Genomic DNA, 26,810 nt, shown 5'->3' with positions numbered 1-26,810 from the left:
TTCTTTTAGATTCCGCATATAAGTGACTGTATGTATATATGGATCTTTTTAAACAAAAGTTTTGTCTGGATATATGCCCAGAAGTGGGATTGCTGGATCATATGGTAGTACTATATTTAGTTTTCTGAGGAATGTCCATTCTGTTTTCCAACAGTGTAGGAGGGTACCCTTTCGCCATACCCTCTCCAGCATTTGTTATTTGTAGATTTGCTAACGATGGCCATTCTGCCTGCTGTGAGGTGGTACCTCATTGTGGTTTAGATTTGTACTTCTCTAATAATTAGTGCTAATGAGTATTTTTTTTCATGCGCATATTGGCCATCTGTGTATCTTCTTTGGAGAAATGTCTATTTAGGTCATCTTCCCATTTTGCCATTGGGTTGTTTTTCTGTTGTTGAGTTGTACAAACTGTATATTTGGAGATTAAGGCCTTGTTGGTTGCATCATTTGCAACTACTTTCTCCCAGTTCTGTAGGTTGTATTTTTGCTTATGTTTATCTTTATTATGCAAAAGCTCTTAAAGATAATTAGGTCCCGTTTCTTTATTTTTTGCTTTTCTTTTGCCTTAGATGGATACAAGGGAGTTTCCTTGTGGCATAGTGGATTAAGGATCCAGCATTGTCACTGCAGTGGCTTCAGTTGCTGCTGGTGAGTATTTGATCCCTGGCCCAGGAATGTCCATGTGCCATGGGCATGACCCCCCCCCAAAAAAACAGAGATGGATCCAAAAAAAATACTGCAACAACTTGATATCAAAGACTGTTCTGACTTTTATAGGAGTTTTATTATTTCTGGTCTTACATGCAGCTCTTTGAGTTGATGTCTGTTTATGGTGTGAAGGTGTGTTCTAATTTCTTTTTTTGGGGGGGGGTTGTCTTTTTTAGGGCCACACCAGCAGCATATGGAGGTTCCCAGGCTAAGGGTCAGATTGGAGCTACAGCTGCCACCCTACGCCACAGCCACAACAACACAAGATCCAAGCCATGTCTGCAGCCTACACCACAGCTCACAGCAATGCCGGATCCTTAACCCACTGAGTGAGGCCAGGGATCGAACCTGCATCCTCATGGCTACTAGTTGGGTTCATTAACCACTGAGCCATGACGGGAATTCCTAATTTCATTCTTCTACATGTAGCTGTCCAGTTTTCCCAGCACCACTTACTAAAGAGACTGTTTTCTCTATTGCATGTTCTTGCCCCCTGTTGTAGATAAATTGATCATAGGTGTATGGGTTTATTTCTAGATTGTATCTCGTTCCATTTATCTGTGTGTCTGTTTGGGGGCCCATACCACACTGTTCTGATGACTGTAGCTTTGTAGTATAGTCTGAAATGAGGAAGCCTGATTTCTCCAGCTCTGTTCTTAACACTGTTTTGGCTATTTGGGGTCTTGGGTTTTCTATACAAATTTAAAAATTGTACTAATTCTGTGAAAAATATTGATAGCGAATGCACTGAATCTGTAGTAGTCAAAAGCTTGACCTTAGATAAGATGCTCTTGGTCACCCTGTAGCATATGGAGTCCCTGGGCCAGGGATCAGATCCCAGCCCTGGTTGTGGCTTATGCTGCACTTGCAGCCATGCTGGATCCTTTAACTCACTGTGCCAGGCACAGGATCAAACCTGTGTCCTGGGACTGCAGAGACACTGCCAATCCCATTACACCACAGCAGGAATTCTGTCATCTTAACAACATTGATTATTCTAGTCCAAAAAGAGCACAGTATGTCTCTCCATTGTGTCGTCTTCCATTTCTTTTGTTGGTGTCTGTTTTCTGAGTACAAGTATTTTATCTCCTTGGATAGGCTTATTTGTAGGGTTTTTGGGTTGGTTGTTTTTTAGGGCTGCACCCATAGCATATGGTGGTTCCCAGGCTGGGGTTGAATTGGAGCTGTAGCTGCTGGCCTGTGCCGCAGCAATGCCAGGTCTGAGCCACATCTGTGACCTAAACCACAGCTCATGGCAATGCTGGATCCTTAACCCACTGAGCAAGGCCAGGGATAGAACCTGCACCCTCATGCATACTAGTCAGATTCGTTTCCACTGAGCCAAAACAGGAACTCCTCATAGGTATTTTAATCTCTCTCTTTTTTTTTTTTTTTTTTTTGGCCAAGATCACAGCATGCGAAAGTTCCTAGGCCAGGGATCAAATCTGTGCCACAGCAGTAACCCAAACCACTGTGGTTACAAGGACTGATCCTTAACCTGCTGCACCACAAAATAATTTCCATTAAGCATTTTCTTCTAGATGTGAGTATAAATGGGATTGTTAACTTTTTATAGTTTTAATGTATAGAAATGACACAGATTTCTGTACATTAACTTTGTATCCTGAAACTTTTACCAGATCCACTGAGCTCTAGTAGATGTCTGGTGGTAGCTTTAGGATTTTCTATGTACAGTGTCCTGTCACCTACAGACAAGGACAGTTTTACTTTGTGCTTTCCAATTTAGACTCCTTTTATATCTTGTCTGATTGCTGTGTCTAGGACTTTCAGTACTGTGTTGAATAAATGTGAGGGTGGGCATCCTTGTCTTGTTCCTGATCTTGGAGGAAATGCTTTCAGCTTTAACCACTGAGTAGGTTAGCTGTGGCCTTATTATATGTGGTCTTTATTATATCAAGGTATATTCTATGCCCACTTTATGGTGAATTTTAATCACAAATGGAACTTGAATTTTGTCAAAAGCTTTTTTTTGCATCTATTAAGATTTTATGGCTTTGATTCAGTTTGTTTGAGGTATAACACATTGATTTTTGCGGACATGGAACCATTCTTGCATTCCTGGGGTAAACCCCACTTGATCATGGTATATGACCCCTTTAACATATTCCTGGATTTCATTGAGGACTTCCACATCTGTTCATCAGTGATACTGGATGTAATTCTTTGTGGTGCCTTTGTCTAGTTTTGGTATTAGCATGATGGTGGCCTCAAAATGAATTCAGAACTGTTCCTTCCTCTGGTTTTTTGGAATCCATGTGAAAAGGATAGGTGTTAACTCTTCTCTAAATGTTCAGTAGGATTCACCTGTGAAGCCTTCTATCTCCTGGACTTGTTTGTTGGGAGTTTTTTAAATTACTGATTTCAAAGTTACCACTGTGCTTCAGTGGGTTAAGAATCTGACTGCAGTGGTTTGAGTCATTGCAGAGGCACGTGTACAATCCAGGCTTGGAACAGTGGGTTAAAGGATCCAGCGTCGCCACAGCTGCAGCTCAGATTCAATGCCTGGCCCAGGAACTTCCATATGCCATGGGTGAGGCCATGAAATTAAAAAATATGTTTTTACTCATCAATGGTAACTAGTCTGTTCACATTTTCTATTTCTTCACGGTCAGTCTTGGGAGACTGTTTCTAGGAATTTGTCTGTTTCTTCTAGGTTGCACATTTTATTGGCATATAGTGCATAAGAGTCTCTTATAATGCTCTGTATTTCTACAGTGTCATTTGTAACTTACCCGTTTTAACTTCTGATTTTGAATTTTGGGGCCATCTCCCTTTTCTTTCTTGATGAGTCTGGTTAAAGCTTTTTTTTTTTTTTTTTCCTTCAAAGAACTAGCTCTTAGTGTCATTGATCTTTTGGTTTATTTTTAGTGTCTCATTTATATGTGCTCTGATGTTTATGATTTCTTTCCTTCTAATTTTGGGTTTTGTTCATTCTTTTTTGTTCCTTTATGTATAAGGTGAGGTTTGATCTTTCTTGTGTCCTGAAATAAGCTTGTGGTTCTATAGACTTCCCTTTTGAAATGTTATTGCTGCATTCCTTAAGCTTTGAATAGTTTTTCATTTTCATTTGTTTCAAGATATTTTTAAAACTTCTTCTTTGGATTCCTTGGTGGTCCACTGGTTATTGAGTAGCATAATTAGCCTTCATGAGTTTGTACCTTTTTTTTCCTTTTTTCTTTCTTTTTTGTTTGTTTGCAGCTTTCTTTCTTGTAGTTGATTTCTAGACTCATGGTGTTGTAGTTGGAAAAGATGTTTGATACTTGATTTCAGTTTTGTCTAATATGAGTATGCTACCCTGGCTCTCTTTTGCTTTCCATCTGCATGGAATATCTTTTCCATCATCCCCTCAGTTCCAGTTTCTGTGTACACATTTGAAGTGAATCTCTCTAGGCAGCATATCCAGGTCTTGTTTTTGTATTGGATGCTCTGTCTTGTTTTTACTTTTGCTTTTTTTTTTTTTTTTTTTTGGCTTTTTAGGACCACACCTGTGGTATATGGAGGTTCCCAGGCTAGGGGGTCTCATTGGAGCTGTAGCTGCTGGCCTATGCCAGAGCCATAGCAACACCAGATCTGAGCCACATCTGCAACCTACACCACAGCTCATGGCAATGCCAGATCCTTAACCCACTGAGCAAAGCCAGGGATCAAACCCGCAACCTCATGGTTCCTAGTCAGATTCATTTCTGCTGCACCACAGTGGGAACTCCAGATGCTCTGTCTTTTGAGTAGAGCCCTTAGTATGTTTAAAGTAACTTTTTGTTTGTTTTTTAGGGCTGCACTCATGGCATATGGAGATTCCCAGGCTAGGGGTCAAATCGGAGCCACAACCACTGGCCTACACCATGACTGACAGCAACGCCAGATCCTTAACTCCCCGAGCAAGGCCAGGGATTGAACCTGCAACCTCATGGTTCCTAGTTGGATTCATTTCTGCTGTGCCACTATGGGAACTCCTAAAGTAACTATTGATAGGTATGTACTTATTGGCATTTTGTTAGTGGTTTTGGGGTTTCTATAGTTTTTTATTCCTGTTTTCTTTATGATCTGATTATCTTTGGTGCTTGGATTCCCGTTTCGTGTGTTACTATAGATATTGAGTTTGTGATTACCATGAAGTTTATATATAGCAATCTATACATATAAAGTGGTTATTTTAAGTTGCTAATTTTTTTTTCTTTTGGTCTTTTTCGTCATTTTAGGGCCACACCCGTGGCATGTGGAGGTTCCCAGGCTAGGGGTCTTAATCGGAGCTACAGCTGCCAGCCTATGCCAAAGCCACAGCAACACCAGATCTGAGCCATGTCTGCAACCTACACCACAGCTCATGGCAACACCAGATCCATAACCCACTGAGCAAGGCCAGGGATCAAACCTGCAATCTTATGGTTTCTAGTTGAATTTGTTTTCTGCTGGGCCACAACGGGGACTCCATTAAGTTGCTGACGTTAATTTCAAACACATTTTAACAACCCTGCATGTTTACTCTCATTTCCTCATGATCACTGTTTTTGATGTCCTGTTTTACCATGTATTTGTTTTGTGTAACCCTTAACTGTTTATTGTGGATGTAGATTTTTATTAATTTTGACTTTAACCTTTTTTACTAGCTTTTTGGTGTTTACCACCTCTTCTATATATTTGCCTTTAGGGATGAGCTTTTCCCTTTTGTAGCTTTCATAGTTTTCTTTTGCCTAGAAAATCCTCTTTAACATCTATAAAGCTGGTTTAGTGGTGCTAAACTCTTAGCTTTTACTTGTCTATAAAATTTCTGATCCTCAAGTCTGAATGAGAGCCTTGTCTGATAGTATCCTTGGTCATAAGTTTTCTTCCTTTTATCCCTCTAAATATGTCATGTCACTCCTTCTGGCTTGCAGAATTTTGGGGAAAAAGTCAGCTGATATCCTTATTGGGAGTTTTGTACCTTGTTACTCTTCCCTTGCTGCTTTTAACATTCTATCTTCAAATTTTTGCTCTTTTAATTGCAATGTGTCTTGGTGTTTATCCTCTTCAGGTTGATTTTGCACTTGAATGTTTGTTTCTTCTTTTCCCAGGTTAGGGAAGTTTTCACAATTCTTCAAATGTGTTCTGTGCCCCTTTCTCTTCTCCCTCTGGGACCCTCCTAGTGTCCATATTAGTGTGCTTGGTGTTGTCCCAGAGGCCTCTTAAACTGTCCTCATTTTCTGCTTTTTTTTTTCCTACTTGGCATCAGTGATTTCCACTACTGTCTCCAGCTCACTGACCTATTCCTCTGTATCATTTTATCTATTGTTGATTCCTTCTAGTGTGACTACCAGTTACTGTATTCTTCACCCCATTGGTTCTTTACAGTTTCTAACTTCCCCCTCTGCTCCTCCATTCTTTTTTTTTTTTTTTTTTTGTCTTTTGTCTTTTTTTGTTGTTGTTGTTGTTGTTGTTATTGTTGCTATTTCTTGGGCTGCTCCCGCGGCATATGGAGGTTCCCAGGCTAGGGGTTGAATCGGAGCTGTAGCCACTGGCCTACGCCAGAGCCACAGCAATGCAGGATCCGAGCCGCGTCTGCAACCTACACCACAGCTCACGGCAACGCCGGATCGTTAACCCACTGAGCAAGGGCAGGGATGGAACCCGCGACCTCATGGTTCCTAGTCGGATTCGTTAACCACTGCGCCATGACGGGAACTCCTGCTCCTCCATTCTTGAGTTCTTAGATCAACCTAAGGATTTTTCTTGGGTGGACTGCCTGTCTCCACTCCACTTCATTTTTCTTCTGCAGTTTTGTTCAGTTCCTTAACTTGGAAATATTTCCTCTGTTGCCTCTTTTTGCCTGAACTGCTGTATTTCTGTGTCTCTGTAGATTGGTTACATTTCCTGACCTGGAGAAGTAGCCTTTTATAGGAGAAATCCTGTGTGTTGCAGCAGTGCACACCCCACTGGTCAGAGCCATGTGCTAGGAAGCCACAATGGGGCCTGTATGGGCCCTTCTTTTATGGTGAGCTGACTACTGTGGGTGGTCTGGTGGTCATGGCTGGCTTCCAATCCAGTTGGTAGCCAGGTCCTGTCTTGTGCAGAGGCTGCTGGTTGGTGGGGCCAGGTCATAAGGTGCTAGCTGCAGAACCCTGGGGTACCTGGGGTTTGTGCTGGCCCACTGGTGGGTGGAATCAGGGCCCTGGAGGGCGTGGGGCTGTGGCCTCCCCACTGGTGGGCAGAATCAGGGCCCAGGAGAAGGGGGTCCCACGGCCTGGGGCTATGGGATGGGGTCCCACTGACAGGAAGAGCCAGGTTCTACAGTCTGGCCCAGCATTGGTATTCTTCACCCCATTGGACTGATTACTGGGCTGATTACTGGTTCTGCCCCGGGTTTCAGAGCTGGACTTCTGCGTGTGCCCTGAAGAGTGGAATCTGTTCTCACAGCCCTCTGAGGCTCCACAGAGTAAGCCCTACTGACCTTTGAAGCCAAATGCTCTGGGGCTGGTCTGCCAGTGCAGACCCCTGGGCTGGGGAGCCCAGTGTGGCGTTCAGACCCCTCCTTGGGGACAAACTTCTGCAATATAATTATCCTCTCACTTGCAGGTCACCTATGGGTCTTTTTTTTTTTCCTTTTGATCGACATAGTTGACTTACAATATTGTTTCAGCTGTACAGCATGATTGTATTATTGCAGATTTTATTCCATTATAGACTGTTAGAAGATAATTGCTAAAATTCCCTGTGCGATACAACATATCTTTGTTGCCTACCTGTTTTATACATAGTTTGTATCTGTTAATCACATGCCCCCAGTTTCCTTCTCCCCTTTGGTAGCCCCAAGTTTGTTTTTTATGTCTGTGAATCTTTCTCTTTTGAACATATGTTCATTTATATCTTTGAGATTCCACATAAGTCAAAGGAAAATACTGTATGATATCACTTATTTCCTTAAGCATAATCTCTAGGTCTATCCACGTTTCTGGAAATGGCAGAACTTCATTCCTCTTTATGGCTGATGAGTATACATATTCCATCATATGTATACACTGTATCTTAGGCCAGTTATCTGCTGATGGGTCACTTCCATGTGCTGACTCCTGTAAGTAGTGATGCTACAAACATTAGGGTGTATGTATCTTTCTTGACTTAGTGTTTTTATTTTCCAGATATATACCTGGAAGTAGAACTGCTGGATCATACAGTAAATCCATTTTTAGTTTAAGGACGTTCCATACTGTTTTTCAGAGTGGTTGTACCAGCTTGCATTCCCACCAGCAGTGAAGGAGGGTTCCTTTTTCTCTACATCCTCTCCAGCATTTGTTACTTGCAGACTGTTTAATAATGGCTGTTCTGACCCATGTGAGGTGATGGCTCATTGTGGTTTTGATTTGTACTTCTCTGATAATTAGCAATGCTGAGTATCTCTATATGCCTGTTGGCCATCCGTATGTCTTCTAGGTCATCTGTCCTTTTTTAAATTGGATTCTTTATTTTGATTTTTTTTATATTGAGCTGTATGAGCTGTTTGTATATTTTGGAAATCCCTTGTCAGTCATACTGTTGGCAAACACTCTCTCCCATTCTTTAGGTTGTCTTTTTCACTTTATTTATGGTTTCCTCTGCTGTGCAAAGCCTTTTAAGTTTAATTCCCATTTGTTTGTCTCTTTTATTCTTTTTGCCTTGGACTGATTCAAGAAAGTATTGCTGCAGTTTATGTCAGTGTCCTGCCTATTTTCTCTTCTGGAATTTTATGGTTTCAGGTCTTACATTTTGATCTTTAAGGTATTTTTTTTCCCCAACATGATGTGATGGAATGTTCTAATTCATTGATTTACATGTGGTGGTCCAGCTTTCCCAGCACCACTTGCTGAAGAGACTGTCTTTTCTCCATTGTATATTCTTCCTCTTTCGCCATGGATTAAGTAGCTGTAGTTGTATGTGTGTGTATGTATATTTCTGGGCTCCCTATTGTTTCATTGATCTTTGTGCTGATTTTTGTGCCACTTCCATGCTGTTTAGATTAGCTTTGTAATAATTTTTTTTTTTTGTCTTTTTGCTATTTCTTTGGGCCACTCCCGCGGCATATGGAGGTTCCCAGGCTAGGGGTCGAATTGGAGCTGTAGCCACTGGACTGCGCCAGAGCCACAGCAACTCGGGATCCGAGCAGCGTCTGCAACCTACACCACAGCTCATGGCAACGATGGACCGTCAACCCACTGAGCAAGGGCAGGGACTGAACCCGCAACCTCATGGTTTCTAGTCGGATTCATTAACCACTGCGCTACGATGGGAACTCCTGTAATATGGTTTTAAATCCAGGAGAGTCATAACCTCCAACTTTGTTCTTTTTTTCCTCAAGATTGCTATGGAAACTTGGTCTTTTGTGATTCCATGTAAATTCTGAATAGCTTAGCAAAAAATGTTCTCGGTATTCTGATAAGGATTGCATCAAATCTGTAGATTATAACCTAGTATGTGATCTAGCCTGGGGAATGTTTCATGTGCATTTGAAAAATGTGTTGTAATGCTTTTAGGTTGTAATGTTCTGTGGATTCAATTAAATCTAACTGGCGTATTGTCACTTAAGGCTACAATTGCCTTATTGATGTCCTGTCTGGATTAAATGTCCATTGATGTCATTGGGGCAGTGTGTCTTCTATTACTGTATTATTGTCAGTGTTTGTTTTATATATCTAGGTGTTTCTGTATTGGGTGCATGCATTTTAGCAAGCATTAGATTCTCTTCTTGTGTTGATGTCTTTATCATTTTATACTGCTCTTCTTTGTCTTTCATTGTAGCCTCTATTGTAAAGTTTACTTGCATAGTACTATTGCTCCTCATACTTTCCATTTGCATAAAATCTTTTTTCCCTTTAAAAATTATTTCAGGAGTTCTGCTGTAGTGCAACAGGATCAGCAGCATCTCTGGAGCCCCAGAGCAGGGGTGTGTGCAAGTTTTATCCATCCCTGGCCCAGCATAGTGAGTTAGGGATTTGGCATCACTGCAACTCAGATCTGATCCCTGGTCTAGGAACTCCATGTGCCACGGCAGGGGGGTAGGGGGAATAACTTTTTTTTTCTTTTTTTTTTTTTAACACAGTATAGCATAGTTGATTTACAATGTTTCAGGTATTGCAAAGTGATTCACTTATACATATATCTATTCTTTTTTCAGGTTCTTTTCCTATGTAGCTTATTATAGAATATTGAGCAGAGTTCTGTGTGCTATACAGTAGCTTCTTGGTGAACTATCTATTTTATATATAGCAGTGTTTATATGTTAATCCCAAGCTCCAATTTACCCCTCTACCACATTTCCCCTTTGGTAACCATGAGTTTATTTTTGAAGTCTGAGTCTGTTTTGTAAATAAATTTGTTCTTATTTTTTTTATTCTGCATATGTGATATCATGTGGTAGTTGTCTTTCTCTCTTTTTTTTTTTTTTTTTTTTTTTGCTATTTCTTTGGGCCGCTTCTGCGGCGTATGGAGGTTCCCAGGCTAGGGGTCGAATAGGAGCTGTAGCCGCCGGCCTATGCCAGAGCCACAGCAATGCGCGATCCGAGCAGCGTCTGCAACCTACACCACAGCTCACGGCAACGCCAGATTGTTAACCCACTGAGCAAGGGCAGGGACCGAACCCGCAACCTCATGGTTCCTAGTCGGATTCGTTAACCACTGCACCACGACGGGAACTCCGTCTTTCTCTTTCTGACTTCACTTAGTATGATCTCTAGGTCCATGTTGCTGCAAATGACATTATTACATTTTTAATGCCCGAGTAGTATTCCATTGTGCATAGATACCACTTCTTTATCCCTTCATCCTGTTGGTAGCCGTTTATGTTGCTTCCATGTCTTGGCTGTTGTAAATAATGCACCGCTGTGTTCATAGCACTATTTTTTTGAATTATGGTTTTGTCTGGATAATATGCCTAGGAATGGGATTGCTGGGTCATATGATAGCTCTACTTTTAGTTTAAGGGACCTCCATACTGTTTTCTATAGTGGTTGTACCAATTTACATTCCTACCAACAGTGTAGGAGGGTTTTCTTTTTGCCACACCCTCTCCAGCATTTATTCAGACTTTTTAATTGCCATTCCGATTGGTGTGAGGTGATAACTCTTTGTACTTTTGATTTACATTTCTCTAATAGTGATGTCGAGATGCCTTTTCGCCACCTGTCTTTTGAGAAATGTCTATTTAGATACTCTATTTTTTTGGAGGAGGTGCTTGTTTTTAGGGCCACACTCATGGCATATGGAGGTTCCCAGACTAGGGGTAAAATCTGAGCTACAGCTGCTGACCTATGCCACAGCAACATGGGATCTGAGCTGCATCTGTGACCTACACTGCAGCTCATGGCAATGCCAGATCCTTAACCCACTGAGTGAGTCCAGGGATTGAACCCACACCCTCACGGTTCCTAGTCTGATTTGTTTCCACCATACCACACTGGGAACTCCTTTTGCCCATTTTTGATAAGTTTTTTTTTTTTTTGATGAGTTGTATGAGCTGTTTATACATGTTGAATATTATTGGTTATTTCATTTGCAAATATTTCCTCCCATTCAGTAGGTTGTCTTTTCACTTTCTTTGTAGTTCCCCTTTCTATGCAAAAGCTTTTAGATTTAATTTGGTCCTACCTGGGTTTTTTTTTTTAATTTTCATTACTCTAGGAGGTGTATCCAAAATGATACTGCTGTGATAGGCAGAACACTCTGACATATGTTTTCCTTTACATTTTATAATAGCTGACTTTATGTTTAGGTCTTTTATGTATTTTATTTTTGTTTTTAGAGAATGTTCTAATTTCTTTTACATGGAGCTGTCCGGGGGGGCTGGAGCAAATGGGGCTCGTGCTCACACAAGTTTATGTTGGGGGGTGTGGCTCTGTTCAGATGCAGCCCAAGGTCACATCTTTCCCCATTTGTGGTCATCTTATGCCTAGTGCAAGGTTGTAGTGTGGAATGGGCAGAGTCAGAGTGTTTGTTCAGCTAGGATTGGGGATGGTGGTATAGTGCAGCTGCTATTAGAAGTCTGGGCTGTCTCTGTGGCAGTTTGAGTAAGTTCCAACAATGACCACTGCCCCAACTGAACCTCACTCTAGGTCCAATGTTGAGCTGAGACATGGGGAGTGTGGCTGGGTATCTCTCCAGCTTATTTAGGGGAGCATGGCCAAGTCGGCAGGGACTGATCCCTGCCTGCCCTGTCTAGTGGCAAGCCAGCACCCACATGCTTCTCATAAACAGAGTCTAGGTTTTTCCAGTCTTTATTCCTGTCTCACTAGTTCTCCAAGAAGCCAAGAGGACTTGTTTCCTCTACATAGGACCATGAGACTAGGATGCCCAGTCTGAATTGACCTGCTCACTCCCCAGAACAAATGTCCATCTGTGCGATCTCCCTTTTTCCTAGGTCCCAACCTGAGTCCTACCCAATTACATGTGTATCTTTCTGCCAGCCTTGGCTGTATAGAAGCTCTGCCAGTTTCTGATTTTCCATGCGAATTGTTTAACGAATAGCTGTATCTCTGATGTTTGTTGGAGGTGACCTCCACATCCTTACCCTGCCATCTTGATCCCCTCTTCTAGGAGTCTTGGCTGTACCATGACTTTGCTCTTCCTGCCCTGCTTGTTCCTTCATTACACCTGTACTTGTAGCACTTTTCTGGTAGAGACTAGTCTTTGTAATTAATAGGTGCTCTGTAAATAGTAATTTTGATTTGCCTGTGAGAGGAGGTGAGTTCAGGGTCTTTCTATTCCACCAACTTGGGAAATCTCTCTTGCCTGAAACTTTTGACTCCCCCCAAACTTAATTACTAATAGCCTGTTGATGGAAATCTTTCACGAGAACACAGTTGATTAAAACATTTTTGAAGTTCCTGTCATGGTACAGCGGAAACAAATCCAACTAGGAACCATGAGGTTGCAGGTTCAATCCCTGGCCTTGCTCAGTGGGTTAAGGATCTGGCATTGCCATGAGCTATGGTGTAGGTCACAGATGTGGCTTGGATCCCACGTTGCTGTGGCTATGGTGTAGGCTGGCAGCTACAACTCTGGACCTCTAGCCTGGGAACCTCCAGATGCCGTGGGGGCAGCCCTAAAAAGACAAAAGACAAAAATGATGGGTATTTCTATTTAGAAGCATATAGGTTCAGGCATTGATAACAAAGCAGCAGTATGATTCAGGGTAGTGCAGACAAAGAATGTCACCTACTACATCAGTAAACAGTGCTGCCCACCATCAGCCACTGCAGCTGCCCCTGAGGGGAATTCAGGGTGAAGAAAAACAGGATATGCTCTGTGCTCTGGATAGCAGCCCTAGATAAGACATACATATTCAGGAATAACTTCAAATTTTTGTGTGTGAGTAACAGTAGTCTTTGGAGTTCCTGTTGTGGCACAGTGGAAATGAACCCAACTAGTAACTGAGGATGTAGGTTCAATCCCTGGCCTCACTCAGTAGGTCGACTATCTGGCATTGCCACAAGCTACAGTGTAGGTCACAGATGCAACTTGGATGCTGCATTGCTATGGCTGTGGTGTAGGTTGGGAGCTGTAGCTCTGATTTGACCCCTAGCCTGGGAACTTCCATATGCCTCGGGTGCAGCCATAAAAACAAAGAGCACCAAACCCAGTAATCTTTGATGTTTGACTACATCTTTTTTTGGCTGTTTAAAAAAAAAATTATATCCTGGCTCCTCCCTTAGTTCTGCTAAGAGGGTATCTCCCCAGTTACATTCCTCAGTAAGGTCCCCAAATTAAACTTAATGCAAAACTTTTAGGTGTTTGTTTCTTCAGCTGATGGTTTGGGTGACTGTGAATGGAGCAAGAGTGGACATCTCTCTTGCACCTGGACTCTGTGAGAACTGGGAGGCTTGAAACCAGTAGAGGCCTCTTTTGCCCATCTGCCTCCTAAATGAGTCTCCATGGGCCTCGGATTTCTTGTTACTAGAGGCTGATCATGTTTTATTTTGTGGTGGATAAACTCCTCCCTGGAGAAGTAGGTTTTCCTTGAACTTAGTTTCAAGTAACGGTACCTGGGTTACCCTAGTTGAGAAATACTGGAAAGATCTTACTCAGATAGTGAGTAGGGCTGGACTGGGTAATTAGGTGGGAGATTGGCTTCTCATTTTTTCTTGAATTGATTACTTTATAGTTTGTTGGAATAAAAGTGGCGATAACTCCTGAGAGCCTTCAGCTCCAAAGAAGGGACATCTCCTTCAGGGTAGAAATGGTTTTTGTAGGCAAAGACTACATTTGTGGGAGTGGTGGAGGCAGCCTCATACTGTGCAGCCGTCCCTATAGGGAAACCCACTCATTCTAATCAGAGCTTGCTCTGCTAGGACGTGCACAGGAGCTGGCCACTCGGTGATCAGAGCACTCACAGTGGTCTCAGGCTGCAGAAGGTAGAGACATGCAAGAGGGCTGAAGTGACTGCAGGCTTGAACCTAAAGGAGGTAAGCTCACAGCCAGTATACTGGCTCCCCACATGGTCATCACTAGTGCGTTATCTTGACAAACATACCTCTGATGGGGAACAAAGCTGTCAAAACCAAAGGAATGACAGATTACCAGCCTCCACCTAACACCCTAGCCAGGTGCAATACACATGAAATTTATACCTGCAAATACTTATTTGATTGGGGAAACCGTACCAAACGATCTCGACTTGGAATGGCCAAACTGGGTTTCTCCTGGCTTTCCAAAGTTGTCTTGTGTATGCAGCTAGTGAATGCTATGCATAAGGTCAGACTGAGTAGAATGCTTGACTGGTATTTAGAAGCTTCAAAAAGGAAATGATAAAAGGTTCCTTTCTCTTCTATCCCCTCTGCCTTCTGCCGCTTCCTCTCTCCCAGTAACAGAGAGGACACAGACTCAGAATCACAGCCCCTTTAAGGTGAAACCTATCACAGGAAGTGATGAACCATCCTCTCCCTAAGTACACACCCTGGACTCGAGCAGAACTTGAGTTCTAGCTGAGAAATTTCCCAAACCTAGTCAAGACCCACAGGGATATGCAAAGGAACTTGAGTTAAGCATCTGAACCTATGAGCCTGGGGTTTTAGATCTGCATCAATTAATCCAGATAATTCCTTTCTGAAAGTAAAGCAAAGAAATGGATAAAAAGAATGGAACACCCCTTAATTTTGATTTCCATAGACCACAGACTTAAGCCAAATGTAAGGAATTAGCTTATATGTCACTTGCTTATCCCCAGGCTTTTTCCAGAAACTATAGACTGGACAAAGATTCAGCAGTGTAAGCAAAGTCCAGATGAATGCATTCTAGATGATTTTGAGGTTTGAGAACTTTTAAGCAATGTTCTGGCTTGACACCCAAATCTTTCTCTAACCACCAAAATGATCTTTTGCTTAACTCCCCTTTTGAAGGCACAGATAAGAAACTACTTATCTACTCTGACACTGTTTAGGCTGGTCAGCATTACAGATGCCATTATCATGTCTGCCAGCCACCTTTTCAAAACCATAAAAGAAAGCAAATACATCTACAACAAACCATGACCCTTCAACTGTGCCAACTAAAGTCAGTCAATGGTTAACAAACCCTTTCCAATCCATGACTGACCAAGGAAGCTAGCGTTTGCTTTTGCTATTAAAACAAACAACAACAAAAAAATCCCAGGTCATTGGAGAATGAACTTTAGAAAAAATATAGGAGAACAGCTAACCGATAGTAGACACAGGGGCCCTCTTTCAGCTTTAACACCTGAAATCAAAGTACAGCTTCCTGGGGTGACAGATACTTCAGTGCAGATGGCAGAGGTGCTTCTAAGACCCCTATTGAGGCTCTTCAGTCATTACCTTGAGAGTTTTACTTAGGACTTAACAGAAGCACCCCTTTTGCCTAGTAGAAAGTGCCAGTTTACCTGAGAGAGATTTATTAGAAACTTATGAAGCCCGTATTTCTCCTATGAGGGGAATATTTTTAGGCCTGAAAGATCAGATTTCCCCTGTTGCCCATGATAAGGGTGATGCAGGAGACTTGTTAGGCTCAGTACCTGAAGAGTTATGGGCACTGGATCCTTCTGACATGGGAAATGCATTCCGCATCTAGACCAGAAGCCCAGGATTCAACAGTGCCCGTTGAGGCAGGAAGCTGTGGGGGACGCAGAGCCCTGGATAGCAGCACACGCTGAGAAAGCCTCTTGTGCTTTTCACCAGCCCTGGGAACACTCCCATCCTGCCAGTTAACAACCCTAATGGCATGGGCTGGTGATGGTACGAGATTTGAGGTCGGTGCTATTACTCCTCACCCCTCTGGTGCCAACCCCCACGCCTTCCTGTGGCCTCTGAAGGGCATTGCTGAGTATCCACGTCCTGATCGCTTTAAATGGATGGTGATGCCCAGGGCCATGCCGAAAGCCCCACTCTCCCCAGATATTAAAAACGGACGTCCATCTAGTTTTTCCTCAAGTCAGCTTTGATACAGTACATAGATTTGCTGTTCTGTTCAAGTTCTTTGATAAATAGCAAGGCACCCTGTACTTCAGAAGCCAGCCTCAAGGGACAGTGTGTCCAAGGAAAGAATCACCATTTTGTAAGGCTAATGAGAAATACTCAGGACTCATGCTAAAGGTTTTTAATTGACAGAGGGCACTCTGGCTTTCCCTGCCTTGAGACAAAAGGGTGGGTGAGGGGATTTCTAGGCCTTGTGGTCTACTGGGGAAACCACATTCCAAATTTTTCTTTAGTGGCTCATCCATTATATAATTCGCTTAAACCAGATCACCTTGAACCTCCTTGGAAACATCGTGAAACCACAGAGGCCCTAAAAAACCTCCAGGCAAAGGCCCAGCCCTTGGGGCATCCAAATTATGATTTGCCCTTTTTTCTTTTTTTTTTTTTGGTCTTTTTGCCTTTTTTAGAGCTGCTCCTGCGGCATATGGAGGTTCCCAGGCTAGGGGTCCAATCAGAGCTACAGCTGCCGGCCAACACTATAGCCACAGCAATGTGGGATCCAAGCCACGTCTGCAACCTATACCACAGCTCATGGCAATGCCGGATCCTTAACCCATTGAGCAAGGGCAGGGATCGAACCCGCAACCTCATGGTTCCTAGTCGGATTCGTTAACCACTGCGCCACGACGGGAACTCCATGATTTGCCCTTTTTTCTTTGTGCTAGGTTAGGAGTACTAACCTAGCAACATGGTGGTTACCAGCAAATGGTGTATTGCAGCCGCCAAGTAGGCACAGCAGCCAAGGCCTGTCCCGCCTTGGCTCACAGCTGTGCTGAGTCAAACCACAGAGACTATCACCATCTCTGCTCCCCATCCTGGAAGCCTTACTGAATGTGTCACACATGATTCAGCTGTTCAGCTCCCTGGGGTGGTTTGGATCTCGCCACCTCCCTCTCCACAGGTATGAATCACTTAATCCAGCCTCCGTGCTCTCCAACGCATCAGATGTCAACGATGGAAATCTTTCACCTCTTAGAGGAAAGCCCAGTGCATGACTGACTTTGTTACTCACTGAGAGTTAGTGTCTGCAAGGACCTCTTGGAGGGTACTAGGCTGGCTATACCATTGTTTCTCCAGTGTCTGCACTGGAAAATGCCCTCTTGCCTAATTCTCCTCACCCAACAGGCTGGAGAGCCTGCCAGCTGGCAAAGGCAAAGTCTCTAATGTTAATAGACAGCCGCTGTGCTTTGGGGCTGGAACAGGACTTTTAATGTCCCCAGGATGGCCTGTTAGAATTACTGGGTGCAGGTCTGCAGCTGAATGCACTAGCTGTCAAGGCTGACACTGCAGAACCCAGAGGAAGCTAGCCGATCAGGCAGCCAAGACCTCGGCTTTACAAACCAGCCACCCACTGGCTTTCCCTCCCAGCCACCGTACTGACCTGTGGTTAATTTCAGGGGACAGGAGGGAGGAAGACTGAACTCCAGCAAAGGGCTGTGACAGGCCCACAGAGGAAGCCCACCTATCCTTCCGTTTGAAGCCTGGTGTCCCATTTTGTGATATTTTCCCAAGGTTGCTCATTGGAATCTGGTAAGATGGTATTGTGGGGCACATTATTATTATTTTCCTTAAAAAAGTTGTATTCTTCATTTACTCCAGACCCTGGGGTCGGGCGTAGAGGCAGATGGGTTCTGTTCTCACCTGGGTGTGTTCCTGGGACACCTGCGCTGGCCCGGGTCACAAGCCTCGATGTGTGTTTCCCTTTTTCTTTTTTTTCTTCTGTCTTCCTGCCATTTCTTGGGCTGCTCCTGCGGCATATGGAGGTTCCCAGGCGAAGGGTCTAACTGGAGCTACAAATGCCTGCCTATGCCAGAGCCACAGCAATGCAGGACCTGAGCCGCATCTGCAACCCACACAACAGCTCACGGCAACACCGGATCATTAACCCGCTGAGCAAGGGCAGGGATCGAACCCGCAACCTCATGGTTCCTAGTCGGATTTGTTAACCACTGCGCCACGACGGGAACTCCTATTTCCCTTTCCTATACAAGCACAGGTCTTACCACAGAAGAATCTGTCCTGCAGGTGTCTCCACATCCCCTCAAGAAAGAGGCTCAGAGCCAAGGTCTGAGTGCCCCGCGTTCTTGTCTCACTTCCCCCATGTCTCAGTCACTGGGGAAATGATAGCTGCTCCCACTGCCATGATGCATAGCACAGTAATAGTCAGCCTCGTCCTCAGGCTGCAGCCCAGAGATAAGAAGCCCCACATTGGCCAAAGCATCCTTGGCCCCAGAGAAATGGCTGGGGACCCCAGAGCTCTGGTGCTTATCAGAGTCTGAGTAGAAACTCAGGAGGTACCAGGGAGGGCTCCCTGGATTCTGCTGGAACCAAGATATGACTTTTCTACCCACACTGATGTCACTGCTCAGGATGCAGGGGAGCCTGGCTGATGCTCCAGGAGAGGCAGAGAGGGAGGGTGGCAGAGTCAGGAGAGCCTGGGAGAGGAAACCTGTGCAGTGATAGGAGCACGAGTGGCAGAGGAGTCCAGGCCATGGTGCTCACAGCCCCTGGTGCCCAGAGAGGGGCTGGGCTGCCCAGGGCTCCTTTTCTTGCCCAGCCTCTGCCAGGGGAGGGGCTGCCCATGCAAATGGGGGCCTAGCTGGGGACCTCCCCACCCTCATTGGGCCCTGGTGCTGGGGCTCAGCTCCCAGCCCAGACTCAGGGGCTGGAGGGGGCCTCCCCCTTGGGAGCCCCAGAGAGGAAGCACCTGATGACAGCACACAGGTCCCTGCTCAGAGGAACTCTGGCAGCTAGAGAGGACCCACTGCTGAGTCCCCACCAGGGGGCACAGGCCCCGCTCCATGCAGGTAACTTTTGTAAGATGACAAGCGACATTTTTTTTTTACTGGATTCTGGACTTTGGGGAGATTACATAGAAACTGAGTCCCATTTCCTCTTCCTTGTACCAGGTGGTCCTCCTGCAGCAGCAAGTCAGAGGCTTGTGTGCGCTGCTCACTGAACCAACAGAGGTGGGGCCTAGACCCCACTGCTCTGGGCTGCTGACTCTGGCCAGCCCCAGTCACCAGGCTCATAGGGAGCGTCAGGTAGTCCTGCCAGGGTCTCAGAGTCTGTGAACGCCTTTGTTACGCTGTGGTTATGATACTGGAAAGATGATACTAGAATCCAGGTTCTTGTTGACGGCAGTCTAAGAATGAACTCCACCAACACACAGGCAGCAAGCAAGCAAAGTCTATTAAAGAAAAGCAAATAGCTCCCAGGACAGCTGGGAGCAGGGAGGAGAACTCCCTGGGGCACATTATTTTTGGAAGCCTTGTACAATAGCTGGCAAGATTTACTCCATGCCCTTGGTCCAAAACCAAACCCGGGGAAGCCACTATAGTTTGCAAGGGAAGCTGCTGTTACCTGCGGGTCCCCCTGAACCTTGGCAAATTGGTTGTATACAGGCCTCCCTCTCAGGTTATCGATATGCTCCTCTATGACTGGTATGTCTTCATACTGGGCTGAGGCCTCTGAACGCTGAAGGGAACAGAAAGGAAATTGGTTTTAGAGTGATGCCCATTTGGGGAACACCCTCAGACTTAACCACTTACGCAGCATTTCCATTAGGCCAGCACCCCAGCCTTCTAGGTGGTGAAAGAACAAATGGACCAGTGAACTCAGTTGGCCAGGATGATAGAGGCTTATTCCTTACTCAGGCTAAGGTCCTTCTCAGACCTGCCCCTTTTGGAAAACACCATTTGTCCCCTGAGATTATCAAGGGGTGACCAGTGAGACTGGATGGAGTTTGTGAACCTGTATTAGTGAAAGGGGTAGGCTATGGCACTGCAAGCGTTCAACTGAATTGTTAACATCCATCAACAAGCTTGGAAGGTCCTGTTATCACAGTAATGGGTCTTCAGATGAAGGTCGGATGCCCTGTGACCTACAACCAGGAGGCTGTGTGTACTGGAAAAGGCATCATTTACACCTCAGTGGACAGTCCCTTATCAGGTTCTCTTAAACAGCTCATGAACAGCAAGACTGAAGAGAATTGACCTCAGATCTATGTTTCCCCCCTAAAAAGGGCCACTGCCTGGGACTGGTCTATGAGAGAACCACTGGCCTCAAACTCACCTTAGAGCAATGTCCAGCAGGAAGGAAATGCCCTGCCAGGGCGAGGAGGCATCAGAAGCAGATGGCTGTCCCAAGGCTGGACCTGACTGGTATGTGGTTTCTAACGCTGCCTTGATTTCTGGTGTCTGAATTTGCAATCCTATGCACATTTGAGAATTCAAGCCACTTGTCGGGTCTGTGGTCAATGACCTGCATCCTGTGCTTCTGGTTATTGAGACCCTTTTCAAGGGTCTGATGGATGGCCCTTCAAAGCTCATCTTAGAAGTTATGTCCAGGCTGCTGCTGCTAATACTGGGACACCTTACTTGGCCAGTCAAGAAGCACCCTTGCTCTGACTCGGACCATAAAGAAGAGTTTTTCCTTAAAGTTACTCCAGCTTCATCAGAGCAACAAGCTAGATTCAGTCAAAAATTGTAACTTTCCAGATCATGAGGAGGGACCCTCTCTCAGTTGTGGGATGGATTTAAATGGCTAATACTGGGCTATGGCTCTTGAAGACTAAGCCCCACCTCCCACCATGTTGGGAACAATTAAATCAGACTGAAGATTATCAGGCTCGGTGCAGTTATGACAAATGTCAGTATATCATTTCCCTTAAAGATAGCCATTGATATGACACAGATTGGGTCAGGTCACCGGGAACATACTGGGTTGCACCTGATGGAGCTCAAGTGGCTTTGTAGCACCAACCTGGCCCTGGTTTCTTCCAGAATGGATGGAAGAGGTACTTCAGGATCCTCTGGGGGTCAAGGCCACTGTGTGCTGTGTGCTGACAGGTACCAAAAGATCCATGTTCCCCTGGCATGAATGTTTAGCCTACATGCTAATGAATGAATTGTTTTAAGGTTTATGGCAGGTAGCCACATTCATAATACAGTATTGGAAACATCGTTATATTAAAATTCACCTGTGGGAGTTCCCGTCGTGGCTCGGCAGAAATGAATCTGACTAGCATCCATGAGGACACAGGTTCAATCCCTGGCCTTGCTTAGTTGGTTAAGGATCTGGCATTGCTGTGGCTGTGGTGTAGTCAGCAGCTACAGCTCCGATTCGACCCCTAGCCTGGGAACCTCCATATGCCGTGGGTGCAACTGTAAAAGGACAAAAAAAACCTGCCTGTGATAGTTGGAGAGATGGCATATCATCCTATGAGATAGAAGCAAGGTTATAAAACAGTAGGAACACCAACATTCTTAATTTTATATTTAACATCACTTACCTTATGCCTGTTTAAGTACAGACTACATGTATTTCACGAGGTCATGAGACACCTGACTCTTAACTGTTTTAATATTTCTAAGCTAGAGGGGTTTTCTGTTTTATTCAAATTGTTGCAAATCTCCAAAAAAACTTCCAATGTATTTATTGAATAATATCCTTACTCAGGATATTAAGTGGAATCTCACAGTTCAAGGCTCACCTGTATAAATGGGCCAGAGAGGGAGGTTTCCACACACTTGCAGGCGACTACATGGGTTCTGCCCTACCTGTCTGGATGACAAAGGATGTGGCCACTGGGTGGAAGTCCCCAGCCCCATAGGTGAACCAGGGCCTGGATGTGCTCTGGGCTGTGGTGACGGAAAATGCAGCACTGGAAAGGCCCCCGATGTGGGGACAATCTAGAAGGCAGCTCCCGCTCAAAGACCTGAATTGCCCTCCCCTGCTGCCCTTCAGGAAGGGTTTTGCAAGACTGTGTGAGGGAGGGGTTGCCGGGTGTGTGGTCAGTGCCTGCACAGTTCTGATGGCTTGGTGGTAAGGTAACTGGAGAAATTATAGCCCTTGAGGAACTAAAGGTCCTTGACTGTTTTATGGCTCATCTCTTATTTTTGTCTTGCTTGACTGTTTTCCTTTGTATCTGAATTTTCTTACTTCTGATTAAATTTGTTCTTTGCAATGTGGAAGACCTGAGAGGCTAAAGCTCCTCTCTAAATAGAAGGAAGGGGGGACATGGGAGCGGGGTCTGTCCCAGGGAAGCCCTGTAGGGTCTGGCTCGCTTTCAGCACCCAGAAGCCTCCTGTCACTGACACAGCTGCCCTAAGATCCCCACGTCCCCTTCTGCATGGCCTCAAGGTTCTTGGAGTCATTCTGGAGAAACTTGATGGAGCCAGTGGCTTCATTTAAGTAGTTTTTTTTTTGGGGGGGGGCTTTACCCATGGCCTATGGAGGTTCCCAGGCTAGGGGTTGAAGTGGACCTATAGCTGCTGGCCGACACCACAGCCACAGCAATGCCAGATCCAAAACACATTTGCAACTTATACCACAGCTCACGGTAATGCCGGATCCTTAACCCACTGCTCGAGGCTGGGGATTGAACCTGAGCCCTCATGGATGCTAGTCAGATTCGTTTCTGCTGAGGTTTTAACTTCTGATATGGTACTTCTGTAACAGGAGCTACTGGCCACTAAACCTGTCTCCTTTTTCTAGAGCAGTTTTCTAAAAAATTGATAGTTACAAGGGGACTCCTTGACACACTAAGTTTCAAGGTGTCAAATTCTAGAAGACTGCTTTGAATTTCCTAAAACATAGTTATTCCCAAAGAGTTCAACTCCCCAAACTCTTAATTTAATTTCGTCCCATTGTTATCAAGTTGTTCTTGCTGACAAATTTTATAATAGGATTAATAAGATCTTACTAACTTTCGCAGGTACAATAAAATTATAGTTGACTCTAAATATGTCTGGGAGTTCCCGTCGTGGCTCAGTTTCAACAAATCTGACTAGGAACCATGAGGTTGCAGGTTTGATCCCCGGCCTCGCTCAGTGGGTTAAAGATCCAGTGTTGCCATGAGCTGTGGTGTAGGTCACAGATGTGGGTCAGATCGCACGTAGCTATGGCTCTGGCATAGGCTGGTGGCTACAGCTCCCATTAGACCCCTAATCTGGGCACCTCCATATGCCACGGGTGTGGTTCTAGAAAAGACAAAGATATGTCTGCATTAACTAAACAAGCTTAACTACCTGTAAGATCAGGTATTAATCTAATACTAAGTGTTTTACATGAACCTAAAATTCATTTGGGTTAGATACTTCTGAAGATTTGTATAGGCCCTTAAAAGAAATTAAGCCAATTAAATAGAGCTTATTTACAAATTAATTTTGACATCCATGCATCTACTTAGACTTAGCTCTATGTTTTCCCGCTTGGTAAACAAAAAACCTCCTTTCCCTTTTTTCTCTTCAGTCTCAGGAACTAGAGATTGTCAGAATGTTTGTATCTCAGAGACCCAGGGAGAGAAAAGCAAGCTCCTCTTAGAAAGTGAGAATAAAATACTGCTTGTGACAAAGGATGTCACAGTCCCCGTGACGGCAGCCACCTCCAAGGGTGAGCCAGTGAGCCCTCAGGGCACTCAGGAAGGAAACAGAGAACACTGCCATCTAGCAGCCATCAGGCTGCAGCCACTCCTGAAGGTGAGCCCTGAGGAAACTCAGGATGGGAAGACACAGGAGGCTGGCCCCTGGAGAACCGAGGTGCATGCACATCAAAGGAAAGATTTCAATGAGCCCAGACCTTGCATCTTCCCATACATGGAAAAGTGCTAAATCCCCGACCTGAGATGTCTAGTTTTTTGCTATTAGCAGTACTGTTTTGTTCCTACTACCTGCCCTTTGTTGCTAAACTCCTGTGTATCCTAGCTCCCACCTCTCCTCCTTGGAGCGGTTTTCTCAGGGTTACTTGAGAGGCTGCCTCCTGGGCTTGAAATCTTAAATTTTATTCAGTGGACATCCTTAACTTGTAGGTTGTGCATGTGTGTTAGTTGACAGTTATGGCGATCACCAAGGGACCAGAACAGACCTCTCTCCTTTGCCGGAACTCTACGAGGCTCCAGAGCCCTGATACTAACAGAGGCCCCTTGTGCTCATCTGTCTGGATGAATTGGGGTGAGTCTGTCCTGGTGCTAGGATCTCCCATTATAGTTGATGAACCTAAGTTGGTTGGTTTTTTGTCATCTTTTGTGATTTTTTGGGGGGGGCCGCTCCCACAGCATATGGAGGTTCCCAGGCTAGGGGTTGAATTGGAGCTGTGTAGCCATTGGCCTACACCAGAGCCACAACTCGGGATCCGAGCCACATGTGTGACCTACACCACAGCTCATGGCAACGCTGCATCCTTAACCCACTGAGCAAGGCCAGGGATCGAACCTGCAACCTCATGCTTCCTAGTTGGATTTGTTAACCACTGAGCCATGATGGGAACTCCTAAGTTGGGTTTTTTGTCTTTTTTTTTTTTTTTTTTTTTGCTTTTTAGGGCCGTACTCATGGCATGTGGAGGTTCCCAGGTCTGGTGCTGCCCTGAAGACTGACCTGGAAGATCTGGGAGAGGCCAACAGGAGGGAGGAGACCACCAACCTCCTAGCATCCTTGGTGCTGGAATCCATCTTGCTTGAGAGGTGCCTGTGCCACCAGGAAGGACCCTGAACCAGAGCAAGTCCAGGCTGAGTGAGATGACTAGCCAGAGACACCCTGGAAACTCACCCCATTCCCATAAGATGTGAGCCTGTGAGTCACGAGGCAGAGCAACTCTCCTGGGTGCCCTCATCTGCTGCTCTCTGCCCGGGTCCCCTTTCTGATAAAGCCTTTGTCTTTGTCAGCATGTGTGTCTCTTCAGACAACTCATTTCCAAGGATTAGACAAGAGCCCACGCTCAGGCCCTGGAAGGGGTTCCACTTCCTGCAACAACTGGCAACTCTGGTGGGACATCCCTTCTTTGCCATGACTGACATCTGGGTACTCAGGAACGAGCAGACCCAGCGGCTGCCACCAAGCCCTTTTGTCCCTGGTCTCCTGACTCTGACGACTGGCCAGTGTGCCCTCACCAGGTGAGGGGCAAGAAGACAGTTGACCTTCTCCTCCCCTTCCCTCTTTTCAACCCCCACCCATTTACCCTCCTTTGCTCTGCCCTGAATGCAGGAGCCTGGTTGACAGCCTGTTATTTAGTCTGAGGGCTGGAGGCTGATCACCTCTGATAGGCAGAGACATCGAATCTGAATGCCATATTCTGGTCTCTAGTTGAATTGAGTTCCTGTGCCCCTTTCTGAAACACAGGGAAAAGCTCTGTAACACTTGAGCATCTGCAGGTGGCAAGACACATTATCAGGCCACACCCCCTTATCTTTTTAGGGTCCCGCCCACAGCATATGGAGGTTCCCAGGCTAGGGTCAATTTGGAGCTGTAGCTGCTGGCTTACGCCACAGCCACGCCACGCCGGATCTGAGCTGCACCTGCGACCTACATCACAGCTCACCGTAACACAGGATCCTTAACCCCACTGAGCAAGGCAAGGGATCGAACCTGTGTCCTCATGGATGCTAGTGGGGTTTGCTAACCGCTGTGCCACAACGGGAACTCCAAGGCCACCCCTTTTGTTCTTCCTTCCCCTCTCTCAATCTGACCTCTTTTCCTCCCTTTGAAACCTTTGAAGACCCAAGATATTTCCATTTACTCTGTTTGTTAGTACTCGGATCTGAAGTTCTATGTCTCCGCAGGCTTTCTGAGAGACAGCAATCTTGTGTTTAAGGGCATGTCTGATAAGGACGGCCCTACCTGTGTGATCTATACTTGAGGTTCTTTGTTAGGATTTGTGATGGCCGTTTTTTGCCTTGTGAAATGGGAAATTCAGGCTCTGTCCCACTGTGGGGACCCTCTTGGAATTCTGTCCCACTGAGAAGATTCTAGCTATGGGCTTGGGACTAAGAAAAAGAAGATATTTAACACTATTTGGCCACAAAACTCCAGAGAAAATTGGTTTAGATGAAACTTTTTTGAAAATTCCCAAACTAGTTCTTTTTGCATATATAGTTAGAAAAAGCTTGGTAAAACACCTTTTGAGAATTCTGACCTTGAGGGAACAAATCCTTCTAGAACTTTTTTCCCCTGTGCCTTGAGACCTGGGCTCTCAGGATCACATATCTAGGTCATTTCTAATTCCTGGGACTAAAAAAAAAAAAAAACCGAGGAAAGAACTTCATAACTAGTGAGTTTTATATCATTATAACCAGATTCATAACTAAGTTCATAAAATGAATCTTGTGACCTCTGGTTGTGTCTATATGTCTGTGCATTATGTATATGTCCTTACCTTTGATGGTATTATCAAAATTAATCTGCAATGAGCTCTACTTAACTAGATGATTTTTTTTTTTTTTAGGGCCGCACCTGCAGCATATGGAAGTTCCCAGGCTAGGGTTTGAATAGGAGCTACAGCTGCTGGCCTACACCACAGCCACAGCAACGCCAGATCTAAGCCGCATCTGCACACTGTGCCACAGCTTGAGGCAACACCAGATCCTTAACCCACTGAGTGAGGCTAGGGAGCAAACGCATATCTTCATGGATACTAGTCAGGTTCTTAACCCACTGAGCCACAACAGGAGCTCCTGAAAAATTTTTAATAGCTTATATAGGAGTTCCTGGGAGTTCCCATCGTCGTACAGTGGAAATGAATCCAACTAGGAACCATGAGGTTTCCAGTTCATCCCTGGCCTTGCTCAGTGGGTTAAGGATCTGGCCTTGCCGTGAGCTGTGATATAGATTGCAGATGCAGTCAGGTCTGCTGTGTAGCTCCTATTCGACCCCTAGACTGGGA

The 26,810-nt window shown here is 45.0% G+C and overlaps 2 protein-coding genes across 40 annotated transcripts in view; one reads left to right on the top strand and one right to left on the bottom strand.

Moving 5' to 3' along the window:
• LOC106509653 overlaps positions 1 to 26,810 on the top strand; it is a 40,340-nt gene that overhangs the window by 11,007 nt on the left and 2,523 nt on the right. For 20 of the 37 annotated variants that reach the window (XR_002339251.1, XR_002339250.1, XR_002339257.1 and 17 more), the window contains 9 exons: positions 14,019 to 14,132; positions 16,820 to 17,055; positions 17,552 to 17,684; positions 20,179 to 20,317; positions 20,939 to 21,004; positions 23,409 to 23,635; positions 23,983 to 24,106; positions 24,474 to 24,724; positions 24,817 to 25,044. Coding sequence is in view for 3 of the 37 variants with exons in the window: in XM_021075670.1 (XP_020931329.1) it covers positions 18,956 to 18,961; positions 19,064 to 19,198; positions 20,179 to 20,317; positions 20,939 to 21,004; positions 23,409 to 23,635; positions 23,983 to 24,106; positions 24,474 to 24,643 (867 nt within the window). In the remaining 34 variants the exon portion in view is untranslated. Of the gene's footprint in view, positions 1 to 569; positions 649 to 14,018; positions 14,133 to 16,819; positions 17,056 to 17,551; positions 17,685 to 18,009; positions 18,962 to 19,063; positions 19,199 to 20,119; positions 20,318 to 20,553; positions 21,005 to 23,408; positions 23,636 to 23,964; positions 24,252 to 24,473; positions 24,725 to 24,816; positions 25,045 to 26,810 lie in introns of those variants that run through there. The other 17 variants (XM_021075670.1, XM_021075671.1, XR_002339272.1 and 14 more) reach the window with 16 other exon arrangements.
• CLN8 (CLN8, transmembrane ER and ERGIC protein) overlaps positions 19,212 to 26,810 on the bottom strand; it is a 43,075-nt gene continuing 35,476 nt past the window's right edge. For all 3 annotated transcript variants that reach the window (XM_021074640.1, XM_021074636.1, XM_021074637.1), the window contains exon 7: positions 19,212 to 19,631. Coding sequence is in view for 2 of the 3 variants with exons in the window: in XM_021074637.1 (XP_020930296.1) it covers positions 19,589 to 19,631 (43 nt within the window). In the remaining variant the exon portion in view is untranslated. The remainder of the gene's footprint in view (positions 19,632 to 26,810) is intronic.

Source organism: Sus scrofa, chromosome 15, assembly GCF_000003025.6.
Source record: "Sus scrofa isolate TJ Tabasco breed Duroc chromosome 15, Sscrofa11.1, whole genome shotgun sequence".
NCBI classification, from domain to species: domain Eukaryota; kingdom Metazoa; phylum Chordata; class Mammalia; order Artiodactyla; family Suidae; genus Sus; species Sus scrofa.
The sequence above is the reverse complement of the archived record's forward strand: the minus strand, read 5'-3'. Positions and strand labels throughout refer to the sequence as shown.